At 35.3% G+C, this 14642-nt stretch overlaps 1 protein-coding gene across 2 annotated transcripts in view; it reads right to left on the bottom strand.

Moving 5' to 3' along the window:
- Positions 1-14642, bottom strand: part of Elp4 (elongator acetyltransferase complex subunit 4) — a 210893-nt gene that overhangs the window by 195358 nt on the left and 893 nt on the right. For both annotated transcript variants that reach the window (XM_021654336.2, XM_021654338.2), the window contains exon 2: positions 8634-8669. In XM_021654336.2, the coding sequence (XP_021510011.1) occupies positions 8634-8669 (36 nt within the window). The remainder of the gene's footprint in view (positions 1-8633; positions 8670-14642) is intronic.

Genomic DNA, 14642 nt, shown 5'->3' with positions numbered 1-14642 from the left:
AGCATCATCCACACAGTACTGGTTTTGGAGGCATAAAAGGAAGACAGGGGGGTCATGGAGAAACAGATAAAGATATAAATTGGGAGGCAGGGACAGAGACTTTGCAGATAGGCCTTAAAAGGCCAGTGACTGAAGCTGTGAAGGTAAAGTTTCAGTTGCAGTTAAGACCTGGAGATATTAGAGATGCCAGGATTGTGGAATGCTGTCCAAGGAGAACTACGGATATGGGTGAAGGTTGATTAAGCTTAAGGGAGAATTTGTGTGCTGAGGTGGCATAGTTAAGAGTGTTGGGACTATACAAACCCTTTTGGAAATCAGCCAATTACATTTTGCACCCTAAATGCTGAACATAAGCTATAGAATTTGAAGTTTTTCCTGCTTTGTTTTTAATGCCTCAGTTCTTCCATTTAAAAACAGGAAATGTTTTCTCTGTACCATCATACATTGGAAGTATATAACTTGTTCTTTAGTTTGCAGTTAAGAACTTTCAAAGTATTACATTTTGTGTAGACTGTGAAGACTTTAAAATTAGACTACAGCTGATGTTATCGGATAAATATGAGACTTTGAGAACTAAGTCTACTTATTCTTCTAAAGTTTCATTCAAAGTTATCTCTAGCCTAATTATTCAAACACCTCAGGGTTACTTATTTTTCCCATTATTACTTACATCTACAACCATAAGTTTTTTTGCAAGGCTTCCAACTCATTCATTCATCCATTGTTTCTAAATACTTCCCATCATAAAGAGCTTGATTTAACTAAAAAGGTTAAATGATTATGATCAGGCAAGTAAATACTAAAGAACTATATAATTAGATAGGAAGAACACCTAGTTAAAGAGAAGAGGAATTACAAAAAAAAAAAAAAAAAAAAAAAAAAAAAAAACAAAAAAAACAGCTACAAAAGATTTTCTAGAACCTGGAAGAGAAAGAAAAGAGACTGGTACTTTGGTGGAATTAAAAGCTCTCAGTGACAAACATGAAGCATGAGAAAGACGGCATGGCTGAATGGACACATAAACACATACACGCATACATACACATGGACGGATTCTATATGGACTAAATCCAGGACCTGTTAGGCAGTACTTTACCACTGAGCCATATTTACATTCCTTAGTCTTAATTTAAAGAGCATAGATCCTGTATTGATACAGAACACAGATAGTACTAAGCCAGCCAGGACTATCATGTTGAAGTTTTTATATTCTTAGTTAATTATGGAAAGAAAATAGCAATGGGTCAAAAGGAAACACTAAATATAGAGACACCTTAAAGATCTTATAGTAACTTCATCAAAAACTGTCAATTATGGCCCAAATTAGAGAAATGGAAGTAAAAATAGAGAGTAAAAAGAGTTAAAAAAACATTTAAAAGGTAAAAACTATCATGATTTAATGTTTATGTGAAGAGAAAAGTACTTTGGAGATGTCAAGAGCAAATCTTTAGACATGGACAGAGAGAACAAGGAAGCAGAAATCCCAGGAGTCATCTGCTTGGTGAAAAGTATAGTTTTGGAGGATGGCAGGAACATTCTGAAGTTTTATGGTTTTAGTACTATAAACCAAAGCAGGAAACTCAGGATGAAGCTGAACTCTGATTAGTCCCAAGAATGCACTTTCTACTTCAGGAGGGCCTGTATATAAGCAATGATGTCCTCTTAGTGTCAATACTGTTTATCAGGTGTACAGTTTTTCCTTTATCTTTCAATCTGTACTTAAACTTTAAGTCTTTTACCTACCTCTTACATCTGCAATGACATTTACATGTGATACATATGTTGTGTGTTGCTATGTCCTGTGCTACCAACTTCTACTTTAAACTAATAAAGGGTTGAATTCCAGATTTCTGTTGCCTAATCACTGCATGGTGATGATAAATGAAATTAAGAATATAAAAAAGCTTCTTTCTAAGACAAAGAAACAAAACCAGAAAGTAAATATTTGAGCTCGCAGAACACATGCTCACTGCTGCAACTGTTCAATGCCTTTGTAACACAAAGATAGCCATCAATAACACAAAAATAAATAAGAACAACCCGGTCAGTGAGGTAGGTAGCCTCCCAGGAACTGCATAAAAAGAATCCTCAAGCTTTATGATCTACAAGAAAAATCTAGCTCAACAAATGCAAATGGGCTGAAGACAACATATAACATTCTGATATTTCATAACAAAATTCTGCAAGCACTCATTTTTTTCAATTATAAGAAATATTGAATTAAAATTATGAAAAGTGTGAGATGGCTCTTCCGTGAGGTGATTCCCATGATTCCTGTTTCCTGGTATTTCACACCTTTTTCATCTTCAGAGAGTACAGTAGAACCGTGACTAAGCAAAGAAATGGAGCAAACGTGATAGGCTCTCACTTGTTTCCTAAGACTTTAACAGCCACCAAGCTGACAGAAATCCTTACTCGATAGATTTCAGGAAACTGGAAGCTGTCTTTTGAAATGTCCTGTGGCTTAGACAGCTACTGATAGGGATGTGAGCCTGGAAGCTATTTGTCCACAGCCATACACTCAGATAATAAAAATCTAGCCATAGCCTACAGCTACTGTAGAATTCTCCATGAAGCTGTGTCCAGACTTCTGACCCACAGAAAAATGCATGTAAGCTACCAAAGTTGTCTTAATTATTGGTATACAATAATAGATAATTAAAAAAAAAACTTTTTACAACTACAGGAAGTCCTCAGTTTACTATGGCTCAACTTAAGAATCTTCTAACTTATAATAATTACACAGAGAAACATTTGTACTTGTACCTAACTGGCCAACAACATACCATTAGTTACTTCTCCAAGTATAATTATGTAAGTAATATGGGATACTTAAAACAAAACAAAACAAAACATTCATGTAGAGAGAATATCCTGGGTATTGTATGGATGCAACATCTGTCAATTTAAAAACAATCAACTATGGCCTGTAGGAAAAAGTAGAAGAGAAGGTGGACCATCCAGTAGGAGAGAAGATTCTGGGACAAAGCCAGGTATGAAATTTGCCTGGAAAGACATAAAAGAGTACAGACACATAGTACCTGAGCAGAGGTAACCAGCCATATGGCAGAATGTAGATTAGTATAAATAGATTGTTTAAAACTATGAGTTAGGCAGAGAAGAGCCTAGCTACATGGCCTAGGTATTTTAAAAAATATGTTGAGTCTCATGAGTCATTATTCCAGGAGCTTGGGGTCCAGAGGATAAACACATGCCCTGTTACACATTTGCCGAGATAACTTGTATTTTTATTAATGATAACTCCTATAAAAACCTGTCTTTATAATCAGCATCTAGACAGGCATGGTGGCACACACCTGTAATTCGGGGGAGGCACCGGCAGGCGGATCACTGTGAGGTCAAGGCCGGCCTGGTCTACAAAGTGACATGACAGGCAAGGCTACAGAGAGAAACCCTGTCTCAAAAAACAAAACTACAACAAAAGAAAGAAAGAAAGAAAGAAAGAAAGAAAGAAAGAAAGAAAGAAAGAAAGAAAGAAAGAAAGAAAGAAAGGAAAAGAAAGAAAGGAAGGAAGAAAAGAAGAAAGGAAGGAAGAAAAGAAAATCAGCATCTCTGGAAACAAATGAAAATCCATTATTTGCTAACACTTCTTTTTTGATACTTTTTAAGTTATTGTAAATTTACCTGAGTAACAAATGCTCAAAAACAAAATTTCAATACAAAGCATCTCAAAATCTGTTTCAGTATCGTTATGGTTTTGGCTTGAAACATTTCCTCAAATGTCACATATCATACATAGGCTTGGTCTTAAATGTAGCAGTGTTCATAGATGAAGCCTTTGGAGGGCAATTAAATACTGACAACTCAGGCATCATTAACATATTAATCCACAGACAGATCCACAGTTGAAATGACTATTGGGAGGTGGTAAAAACTTAAGACGTGGAGCCTGCAGGTCACTGTGTGTGCAGGACATATTGTGCCGTGACTCTTTCTTTCCATTTCCTGCTCCCAGTGGGATGAACAAGCTTCTCTACTGTACACTCTCACTGCCATGTATTCCACCTCACTTCAGGCCCACATCAAAAGAGTTAGTTGTTTACACACTGAACCCACTGAAATTATGATACAAAATAAAGCTTTCTTCCTATTAGTTAATTTTCTCAGTTGTTTTAACAGAAGTGGAATACCTAATAACAAAAGTTATAAAGAATCAAGTTCATATTAAGAAATGTTTACCTTTGAGAAGTTATTTATTCCTCATAGGATGACCTTTCGTACATTCCTATTTAGCTACTTTACAATATTCTGAAAGCACAGACCTTTTCTGGGATTTGGTAGTAACATTCACTAGCTCTAGTTTCCATAGTTACACTACATCTGAAACTATAAATAAACTTCTCTGTAAAGCCACACTTGTGAACAGGTATATGTCACAGATAAAACTGCCTTGATAAATAAAGAATAATCTAGTTCTTGAGAAAATGGTTTACAAACCTCACACAATGACTGGAGAGGGCTCAGAGGATAGAGTGCCTGACACACATGCAGGGAGATCTGATTTGGGATTCTTAGCACCTACACAAAATCCAGGTGTAGTGATATTCTTCTGTGACCCTACTTCTGTGGGTTTAGGTGTAGGACAGAGACAGGGACATAAATAATTGGTGAGCTTCAAGTTCAGTTCAGAGACTCTATCTCAAAAGATAATGTGGAGGGGAGCCAGAGAGATAGCTAACAGGTTAAAACTCCTTGCTCCCCTTTCAAAAGTGTGATTCCTTATGCCCACAACCTTCTGCAATTCCAGTTCCACGGGATCTGACAACCTTTTCTGGCTTCCCCAGACCCTGCATACACATGGCGCACCACAGTCAAACATGCAACAACAAAAACAACACCAAACAAACAGCCATACACATAAAACAAAAATACATTTAAAAATATGGAGGATGATCAAATGGACACCTGACACAGGTTTTCACAGCAACCCCCTAGGGGTATACCTTCCCACATGCACATTTGTATTCACATGTATGTAGTACACTATACAGAAATATCTTTGTTGTTGTTGAGACAAGGTCTTACTACGTAGTTCTGGCTGATCTATATTTGCTTTGTAGACCAGGATGCTCTGACATTTACTGTGTAGATCAGGCTGGCCCCCAAACCACAGGAATCTACCTGTCTCTGCTTCTAGAGTGATTGGATTAAAAGTGTATGCCTGGCAAGATTTTAACATTTTAAACAAAATGTCCTGCTTTAATGAGAAACACTGATCATATAAAATAAGTGGGGTTTTTTTGTTTTATTTTTGTTTTTTAACAAATCTGTAACTGTGCCTTCATTGTATACTCAGTAAGATCCTTCACATTTATAATTTTGAAAGTTCATTATATAAAATCCCCATATACAGCTGTTTCATTATTTCACAAAGGGATGTAGCTCCTGTTCCACTATTTATAGCTATTAAATAAGGCACTGAGAAGAAAGTTACAGGAAAATTGTCCAGGTTTGCATCTGTGGTCTTTTAGGACTTGTACTATACTGATCCAGGCTCTTCTGTCTTTTAAAGTTTCCACCTAAAAATCAGCTGTTATTCTTATGGGCTTTACTTTATATATTACTTGTGCTTTTTGTTTTTTGTTTGTTTGTTTTTTCCCTTGTCACTTTTAAAAGCCTCTCTTTGTTCTGTATATTCAGCAATTTTTAGCAATAACATGTTGCGAAGATTTTCTTGTCTGTTCCTGTCTTTTGTGTGTTCTTTGTGCTCCATGTATCAGTATAGGTCTATCTTTCCTTAATTTGGAGTTTCCTCCTATGATACTGTTGAAGGTCTAGTCTTTGCTAATGACCTGGGATGCTTCATCTTCTATACCTATAATTCAAAGATTTGTTGTCTGAAAGTTCCTGTTTGTTCCTTCTATGTATTTATTTTTTCCATATTCTTTACATGTTTTCCAGTCCCTCTACGTTATCTTAAGTCCTGATAGTCCATCTTCTACTTAACCCAACACTCAAAAAACAACACAGGCTATTGCTCTTGCCGGTAGTTGCCTACTAGAAATTGTCTTATTGCTAAAAATGTTACATAGTCTCTACATAGGACTTGGAGGAGTCAGCCTTTTCCCCTCTGAGTACTGGCTCTCTTACTATTTCCTAATAACCAACCTGCCAAGGGGGAAAAGTAGTCAAGAGTCCTATCCAGTTGCACAGCTAACAAAACACAAAAATGACGAGTCCAGCAGAGTATCCTCCAGGGTGAAGCAGTGGCACTTACATCCTGGAAGTGACCAGCATCTGTCTAACTAGACCAAAACCTACTCAGTGGAAGGAAATTCATTCCTACTACTGTTAAATAGCAACTAGCCATGTTTGGTGAGCTCATGGATCCTAGAGGAGAATCTACAGCTGCCACTTTCCTAAACCACTATAATTTCTAACTGCCTTCTAAATTTTATTTATTTTAATGTATGTGTGTTAAGCCTACATGTATGTCAGTGTACCACATGCATAGTTAATAAATGTTTGTGAGCCACTGTGTGGTTGCTAGGAATTGAACCTGGGTCCTCTGAAAGAACTGTCAGCGCTCTTAAGGGCCAAGCCATCTCTCCAGTCCCCAAGTACTTATTTTTATACTTAGAGATAAGAATATATCTTATCCCTGGTCAAAGAAGTTTTTGTTTGTTTGTTTGTTTTTTGAGCAAATAAAGACTACTACACAAACTCACAATTGGTTAAATGTAGAGAAAAACTGACCTTGAGGTGCCCAATCTCAACTAATAAATGTATAACACAACCGTATACTTAAGGCTCAGAGAACATTGTGGAAGAAAGGGTAGAAAGACTGTAAAAGCCAAAGGACCAGTATATCTGCTATACCCTTAAAATACAGTGTCTTTTATGTACAACAGAGAAATGGTACCCATGCAGTTTCAACAATATGGTTTTCTAAACAAGACCTGCCAGTTGCTATGCCAATATGGATGAGGAAAATTTACAAGTCTCCACCCCTGGATTGAAAAGTTACAATTAATAGCTGCTAAGAGACGGAGATTCAGTCTTCTTCAGGGGTAAGCCCCTTGATAGGTAATTTAATCCCAAATGATCAGTTCTAAAAAATACACACATACACACAAACGCACGTGCACATACACTTACAAACAACACTGAACAGACTCAGTAGGTATATCAAGGTATATGCATATAAATACATATATAAACACACATGTACATGTATGTGTAACAATAATGAAATAAGACGTCATGAATTTAAGAGAGAGTAGACACTACAAGAGTAATATAAGATAAAGGAAGAATTGAGTATGAGGTAAATACAAAATGCTTATGTATGAGATTCTCAAAAATAATAAAAAAATTAAAAATATCTCATTCACAAACCAAATTCACATATCCAGAATCACAGCAAAATTCTAATACTGGGATTCTTATTCTCTATATGAAACTGGAAGTTGCTTCATCCCTCAAATCTAATTTCATGAATAAAATACAGATAATATGAATTTAACAGTTTAGAAGGTGATCACAAGAAGTAAAGGAAGAAACACAGATAAAGCACATTACAGAATACATGACTCACAGGAAGAGCCAGATGGACATCTCTCCACCTATTAACACTACCCTTCAGCAGTTAAGCAGAAATAGGTAAAACTATGAATTTTCCAGCTTCCCTAGATAAACACTATATATATCTCAACATTTAAAGACCATCACTTTGTATTATAATCAGTCTTGAAGAAATACTAAAACATTTGCAACAATCCCTTGCTATGTTACAAGAAGTCTATTAACATAAACTTATTTTTATTGGTGTCTGGTACTAATAAATGTCTAGATTATATTTGATAGCCTCAGTTTGTTGAATATAGGTCATATTAAATGTGCACTCTCTATCACTTCTGCACTGAAAGAGAAATGCCACCCTAGGAGGTGTATCTAGATGACAATGGAGAAAAAGGAGTCACTCTAACTCTCACAGCCAGGTTACCATGTGATTTTCATTTTGGTTAGGGAAAACCTGAGGTGTAAAAATAGTTATTTCAATTGTAATGGGGTCATGTAGGAAAGTAGGCTGGCCAACTCAAGACTAAACTAGAAGGTACAGATAATGTCACAAGTGAATAAGTTAAACATTAACAGGAATGCATTCATTATGGAATAGATGAGGCTCACTGTAATTTGAAGATTCTATGATCTATGCTGAAATATGCCACATAGGGTTGTATATTTTAATAACCATAGTCACTCTAAAAATGAACAAAAATACAGACTACTTTGCCATTGTTCATTCAAAATCTGTAAAATGTATTACACATCTATACACTTATATAGTACACACATTAATTCTTCCATTTCTCAAATTAATAAAATTCCTTATTTTGAAAATAAGGAATTGACATTTCCTTTTAAAAATAATTAAATTTAAAATGGAGCAGTGGAGAGTAAACATTTTTAAACATTTGGAGCTACATTATCACATCTTTCTACCCATCTGAACTAAAAAAGTACTTAGACAAGTTCTAATCTGATTTGTGTCTGTGGAGAGGTCATCATTTAACTATTCAATTTCAGAGTCAGAGACTCATTAAACCATTACATACAGAACAGAACTGGTTATTAAGGCCACAGCATACATTTTATAATTTTATACTGACCAATCAGAAGAAGTGTTCCAACAGCTAAGCCTCCACCTGAAAAATGACACATAGGAAGAAAATTAGTCACTAACTTTTTTTATTATCTTTAGCACAAAAGCTGGACTTCACCAAGAACAGGTACCTCAATAGCATTATAAACCGCTGTTATGACCAATATTTGAACTATCTTTGCAATACTTTGCTCAAGTGTCCCCCTTTCTCCTGATAGAACCAGGAGGCACTCCACACAGTGTGCCTAACTACTCCAGTGTTATATTTAACACTTGTTACTAAATTAACTCAGTAGCTAAGACTCAAATGTGCACAGTAAATGCTAAAAATTCTACTTCATTTTCAAATTGAGTAAGTCTCATAGGAATTTATAATTCCAATTTTAGAAAAATTTAGAAAAAATTGTATAGAAACACCTGGAAGGGACAGGAGCTCCACAAGAACAGCAACACAATCAAAAAATCTGGGCCCAGGGGTCTTTTCTGAGACTGACACTCCAACCAAGGATCATGCATGGAGATTACCTAGAACCCCTGCACAGATACAGCCCATGGCAGCTCAGTGTCCAAGTGAGTTCCCTAGTAAAGGGAACAGGGATTGTGTCTGACATGAACTGATTAGCTTTCGGTTTGACAGCCTTCCCCTGAGGGATGAGCAGCCTTACCAGGCCACAGAGAAAGACAAAGCAGCCAATCCTGATGAGACCTGATAGGCTAGGGTCAAAGGGAAGGGGAGGAGGACCTCCCCTATCAGTGGACTTGGGGATGGGCATGGGAGGAGATGAGGGAGGATAGGATTGGGAGGGGCTGAGGGAGGGGGCTACAGCTGGGATACAAAGTGAATAAACTGTAATTTATAAAAAATAAATTAAATAAAAAGGCAAAGTTATAATATATCCAAAGTCTAGAAATGCTTACTTATAAAAATTAATTTATCAATTCAAATAAAAAGGAATAATCAAAAACACATTTTCATTAACATTAGAATGTGTTCTTTTAAATACTTAACCTAGGCTAATATTATGAATATACAAATCAAACGGTGAGTCATTAAAATTAACTTTTAAGATATTAGAATTATGCTGAAGAGGTTAAGGCAATCCATTTTGAATACTTTATTGTTCATCTCCTCTGTAAAAATATTAATAATTAGAATTAATGTCTCAAAAACTAATAAATGTAATTCAAAAATTCATAGTGAAGAATCACTACAATTTTTTTATATTATTTTAAAAATATTAAAGCTCTTGGACAACTAAAGATAATATTCTTTGTAAGGTTTGTTTGTATGAGCACAAAACCATAAAACATTTAGAATACCAATAGAAACCTCTTTCCCAAATATTATGTAGAAAAATTTAATATGAAAAGTTGCCTTAATAGTGCTTTTTCCTCCTGCACAAAAAGCATTATTTGTTGTGTCAAATAATCTTAACTCTATTAACATGTTCCTAGAATAAATAGAAAAAAAACCCTGTGGTATAAAGTAATTTATGGTGATATCTGAAATAACTTGAAAATATCTGTAAAATATTTCAAAAATCAATGAACACAGACACTTTAATGGTTAGCACATTTAGATACATGCTATATGCATGTGTGCATGTGTGTGTGTGTGTGTGTGTGTGTGTGTTGTGAGGCCTGTGTAATCCAGGCTGGTTTCAATTCACTATGTAGCTGAGAATGAGGCTTCAACTTTGAATCCTCTCATTTCTGCCTTCCAAGCACTGATAATTGCAGAACTGTAACTGAATTCATCATAAAATTGAATACATATTTTAATTACATCAAGATAACTTCTCACACTGTATCATTTAAAATGCACACCACATTAATAAAGACAATTTTAAGACAGATACGTACATTAAGGCAGCACTCATAAAGGATCCAAATACAACCAGCTAGTTGCTTTTATGCATTTTTTTATTTTTCTTTTTCTTTGAGACAGGGTTTCTCTGTGTAGCCTTGGTTGTCCTGGAACTCTACAGTCCACACTGGCCTCCAACTCAGATCAGCCTACCTCTGCTTCCCAAATGCTGGGATTTAAAGCATGTACCATCACTGCCTATATTAGACTGAATGCTTAATTTGTTTGTGCTACGTAAAGGCCAACGCTAACTTTTACATTTACCATTTTACATTCTATCTTCTTTTACATGGAAAAACCAAATATTTAATACCTTAATGGTTCTTCTGCTTCTGTTTAAGAAGATAAAATTATACTGTGGTGTTACGCCAGAGTTGTTACTATAAAAAGGGGGATTGGAGGTGTTCCTGCAAATCCTATAGCCAACAGAAAAATGAACTGTGAGAGACAAGAAAAAATTCAGTTCAGCATAAATTAGTTAGCCAGGCTGGTTAAAACTTACACCAGGCAGTTTATTTGGGACATATTTAAGTCCAGCATAATTTTGGAAAAAAGTATTTCCTTGTAACATTTATCTCAATCCCATGTCCACAATAAAAGCTTAAGGTGTGACTGCATCAGAACTCTCTTGCAAAGTATCTGTGACCTTTACCATGAAGATAGATTCTATAACTTTAAGGGCCGAGGATTTGGTTTGGTCTCTGACCTAGACAGCATAAAGGTCACCAGTCATTATAAAGTACTTGTGACATTTCCTATAAGGGGAGTGCTTTTTATTGACTAAGAAGCAATGCTCAAGATAAAGGTTTAGGGAGGAAGAATTTAGGGTAAGCATATCAGTCTGAAGGATTTGGGTGTGGCCAGCCCTACAATCTGTACAGATTATCAGGCTATTAACAACAGCCACTCTCAGCCTTCAGGGTAGAAAGGGGTATACACATCCCTACCTTGAAGACAAGCCTGTATACTTAACATCCCTGGTTTCTCTAATGCTAATCTGTGAGCATTTGGACCTTGTGCCCTCTATAGGGCTCACTGAAAAAAATTGGTCCACATAAAGTAAGTTTCTTGGTCATAATCTTTAAGATTTTTTTTTGGACAGGGTTTCTTGTGCACCTAGAACTAGAGCTGTAAAGCAGGCTGGCCTCAAATGCAGAGATCCATTTACCCCCGCCTTCTGAGTGCTGGGCTGAAAGGCATGCTTCACTACCACCTGGAATAAACTTAAAGTTTTAAAATGAAGCTTTTGCTGGGCATGGTAGCACACACAGGCTTCTAATCCCAGTACTTGGGAGGCTGAGACAGAAGGAATGCCATAGTTTAAAAGCATCCTGGTTTACTCGCAAATTCCAAGTCAGCCTGGGCTACAGACTCTGTCTCAAAAACAAAACAAATTTAATGAACCCAAAACCTCACAATCTTTCTTCAAAATACTCTTGATAAAATATTTGTATATTTCTTTCTTGATACACTAAGGTTATAGATGAACTCTAATTCAAAGCTTGAATCAAGATAGATAGAAAGGTAGATAGAAAGACAGATAGACAGATAGATAGTTAGAGTCCTTAAATAACAAACAAATTTGTATGTCCAATCAATTGTGGTGATTCTGTTGATGTGTTTATGCCTTAAGTTATCAAGCATCCTGGTATGCCTATGATTAAGACGTAATTGCTGAATGGGCAAACGTGGAAACCAAAGCCATAAATAGGGATGATGGCTATGGAGATTCAATCATATGAAATAGTTTTACATAATAGAATATTTTCTTTAGCTGTATAGCTACCTAGAATATAATAAAAACTGTCAAATACACAGCCCAAACTAAATGTATGCTTTTCCACACTACAGACAACAATATAGTAAACAAGCCAATTGTATTTATTTTTTAAAATTCAGTTTTGAAATGGTGGCCACCACAACAAGCTTCTCCATAGAAATTCTGTTGGACTATTGTAAATAATATGGTAAATCATAAACTCTAGCTACCATTCCTGTGGCTGCCACAACTGAATAAACAACCGAACAGGGCAGGGGTTAATTCACCCAAATCTGTGAAGTCAAGCTTCCTTTAAGAACCTCTGAAGACTGACCGCCTTTTTTTCTTGGAAATTCTTGAAGTATCTATTCAGCTGGGTTCTTTCTCTTTTATAACTTGTATGTTCTTTACCTATAGTGACCTCAAATAATATAAATGCCCTGAAAGATACATAGTTGAAAGCTTAGATTAGTGGGCTGGATACGGAGCTCAGTGGTTAAAAGCACTTGATATTTTTTTTTAGAGAATCCAAGTTCAATTCCCAGAACCTACATAAGGCCACTTACAACCACTTGTAACTCCAGCCTCTTCTGGTCTCTGGGGACAGCTGTACGCAAATGCACAAGTCCACACACATACACTAAATAGAATAAAATAAAACTTAAATGAAATCCTCTAGACTTAGAAAGTCTAAAAAATAAAACTTGTAAAATCTAAACATTGCCAAGCTGGGGAATATATATGAAAATCCAACAATAAAATTAAATAATCAGAACAAAAATGACTAGATCATGTTTTTTAAAATGTGGATAAGGGGAATATTCAAATTTGTAAGATGTTTTGATGTAAGCAACTGAACTAATAAATTATGAAATAGCTAACATTCAATCAGTCTATGTACTGGGTTTCAAATGTATCTGTAATTATGCTTAAAATTATGCTGCTGTCAGGTGGCAGCAGTAAAGTTTCACTGTACCACAGGAAGGGGATAATACAATGTTAACCTGTTATATGATCACAGTGTCACAGTGCACTCTTATTTATCATATCCCCCTATCATCATAGGGTTATATAAAGCTTGCCACAACTGAATCAAATAACTTTTGAAAGTAACAACATATCCTGAGTTTCTTGTGCTCATCTGAATACATATTAGCAGCAGATGTTTCACTTTCAAAGGTTTTAATGAAAAGCAAATATAATTTGTTTGGGTCAGAAGACATACAAGACAGGAAATCAAGTTATAAAAATGTCATTAAGAAGTTAACAACTGAAATACATCTGGGTGTATTTATTATTCTAAATATAGTAAATCCTATTATTATAACCATCTGAATTTCTATGTACTTTGCAAATCACCTGTAATCATGCAAAACATACATTTCAACAATTGATACTATTTTGACTTTTTTTTTTAGTATAAATATGTTATACTCAAATACTAAAATCCTCCACTGCCCAATCATTTCACAAATCTCAATAGAAAAAAGATGAAAGATGCCCTCTGTTCTTTTTTGGCAGGTGTGAAGAAGGTAAACATTTAATCTTAAGTTCAGTAAACATCAAATCTCCCTGAAAATAGTCCTAAAAAATTAGCAACAGCTGTGGTGTAAGTTCAAGGACTACTAAATTTGAAGCCAAAGATCAGCTTGTGTGGTCAGGAGTTTTATCTATTCATACTGTAAAATTTCTTAATCAACTTTTGGAGCTCAAGTGTCAAATGCTATTTTTCATACTTGACTATTTCTTGTTTAGTCTTTTTCTTCTGCTTCTTTCAATGAAGATCTTATTAAGAACTTGCTCTGGTCTAGGCACATTTTTGCTACTTTAATGAGGAATTGAAGGAATTTAATGAGTATTGAAGGTACAATACTGAAAATGCAGTCTTTTGGTTTGGAGAGTTTGATTAGTATCAACTGAATAAAGGTACCTATCCCCATTCAATTTAAAAAGACATTTAAGAAGTAGAAAAGAAATTCTAGATTGATAGCAAAGATCTGATGTCACTAAAGCTTACAGATTAATTTCTGTCTGGATGACAGCCAATCTTTCCTAAGCTTTGGGTTCAAAACTAGGTTAACTGCGGCCAAAAAGAGAAAAAAGTGAAATAAGTATTTGGCAACTATGCATTTTGAATCATGGTTCTATCCTCATACAACTCAATGGGTTTGAAACAATTATCTGAAACTATTATAAATTTATGTAGAAAACAATCAAGATACATTTAGAACATGAAATAACAGAATCAAGAAACCATTCTGATTTTCCTCTTTCCTAAACTTATTTGAAAAGCCTGGTGTATAACCCAGAGAAAATGTCAAACGAAATACAAGAATAAGCAAAGGCACTTGTGCTATATTATGCAAATGTACCAGATTTAGCACACATAA

The sequence above is a fragment of the Meriones unguiculatus genome, chromosome 18 (genome assembly GCF_030254825.1).
Source record: "Meriones unguiculatus strain TT.TT164.6M chromosome 18, Bangor_MerUng_6.1, whole genome shotgun sequence".
Classification (NCBI taxonomy): domain Eukaryota; kingdom Metazoa; phylum Chordata; class Mammalia; order Rodentia; family Muridae; genus Meriones; species Meriones unguiculatus.
Note: the sequence above shows the minus strand (reverse complement) of the source record. Positions and strands in the feature narration are given on the sequence as shown.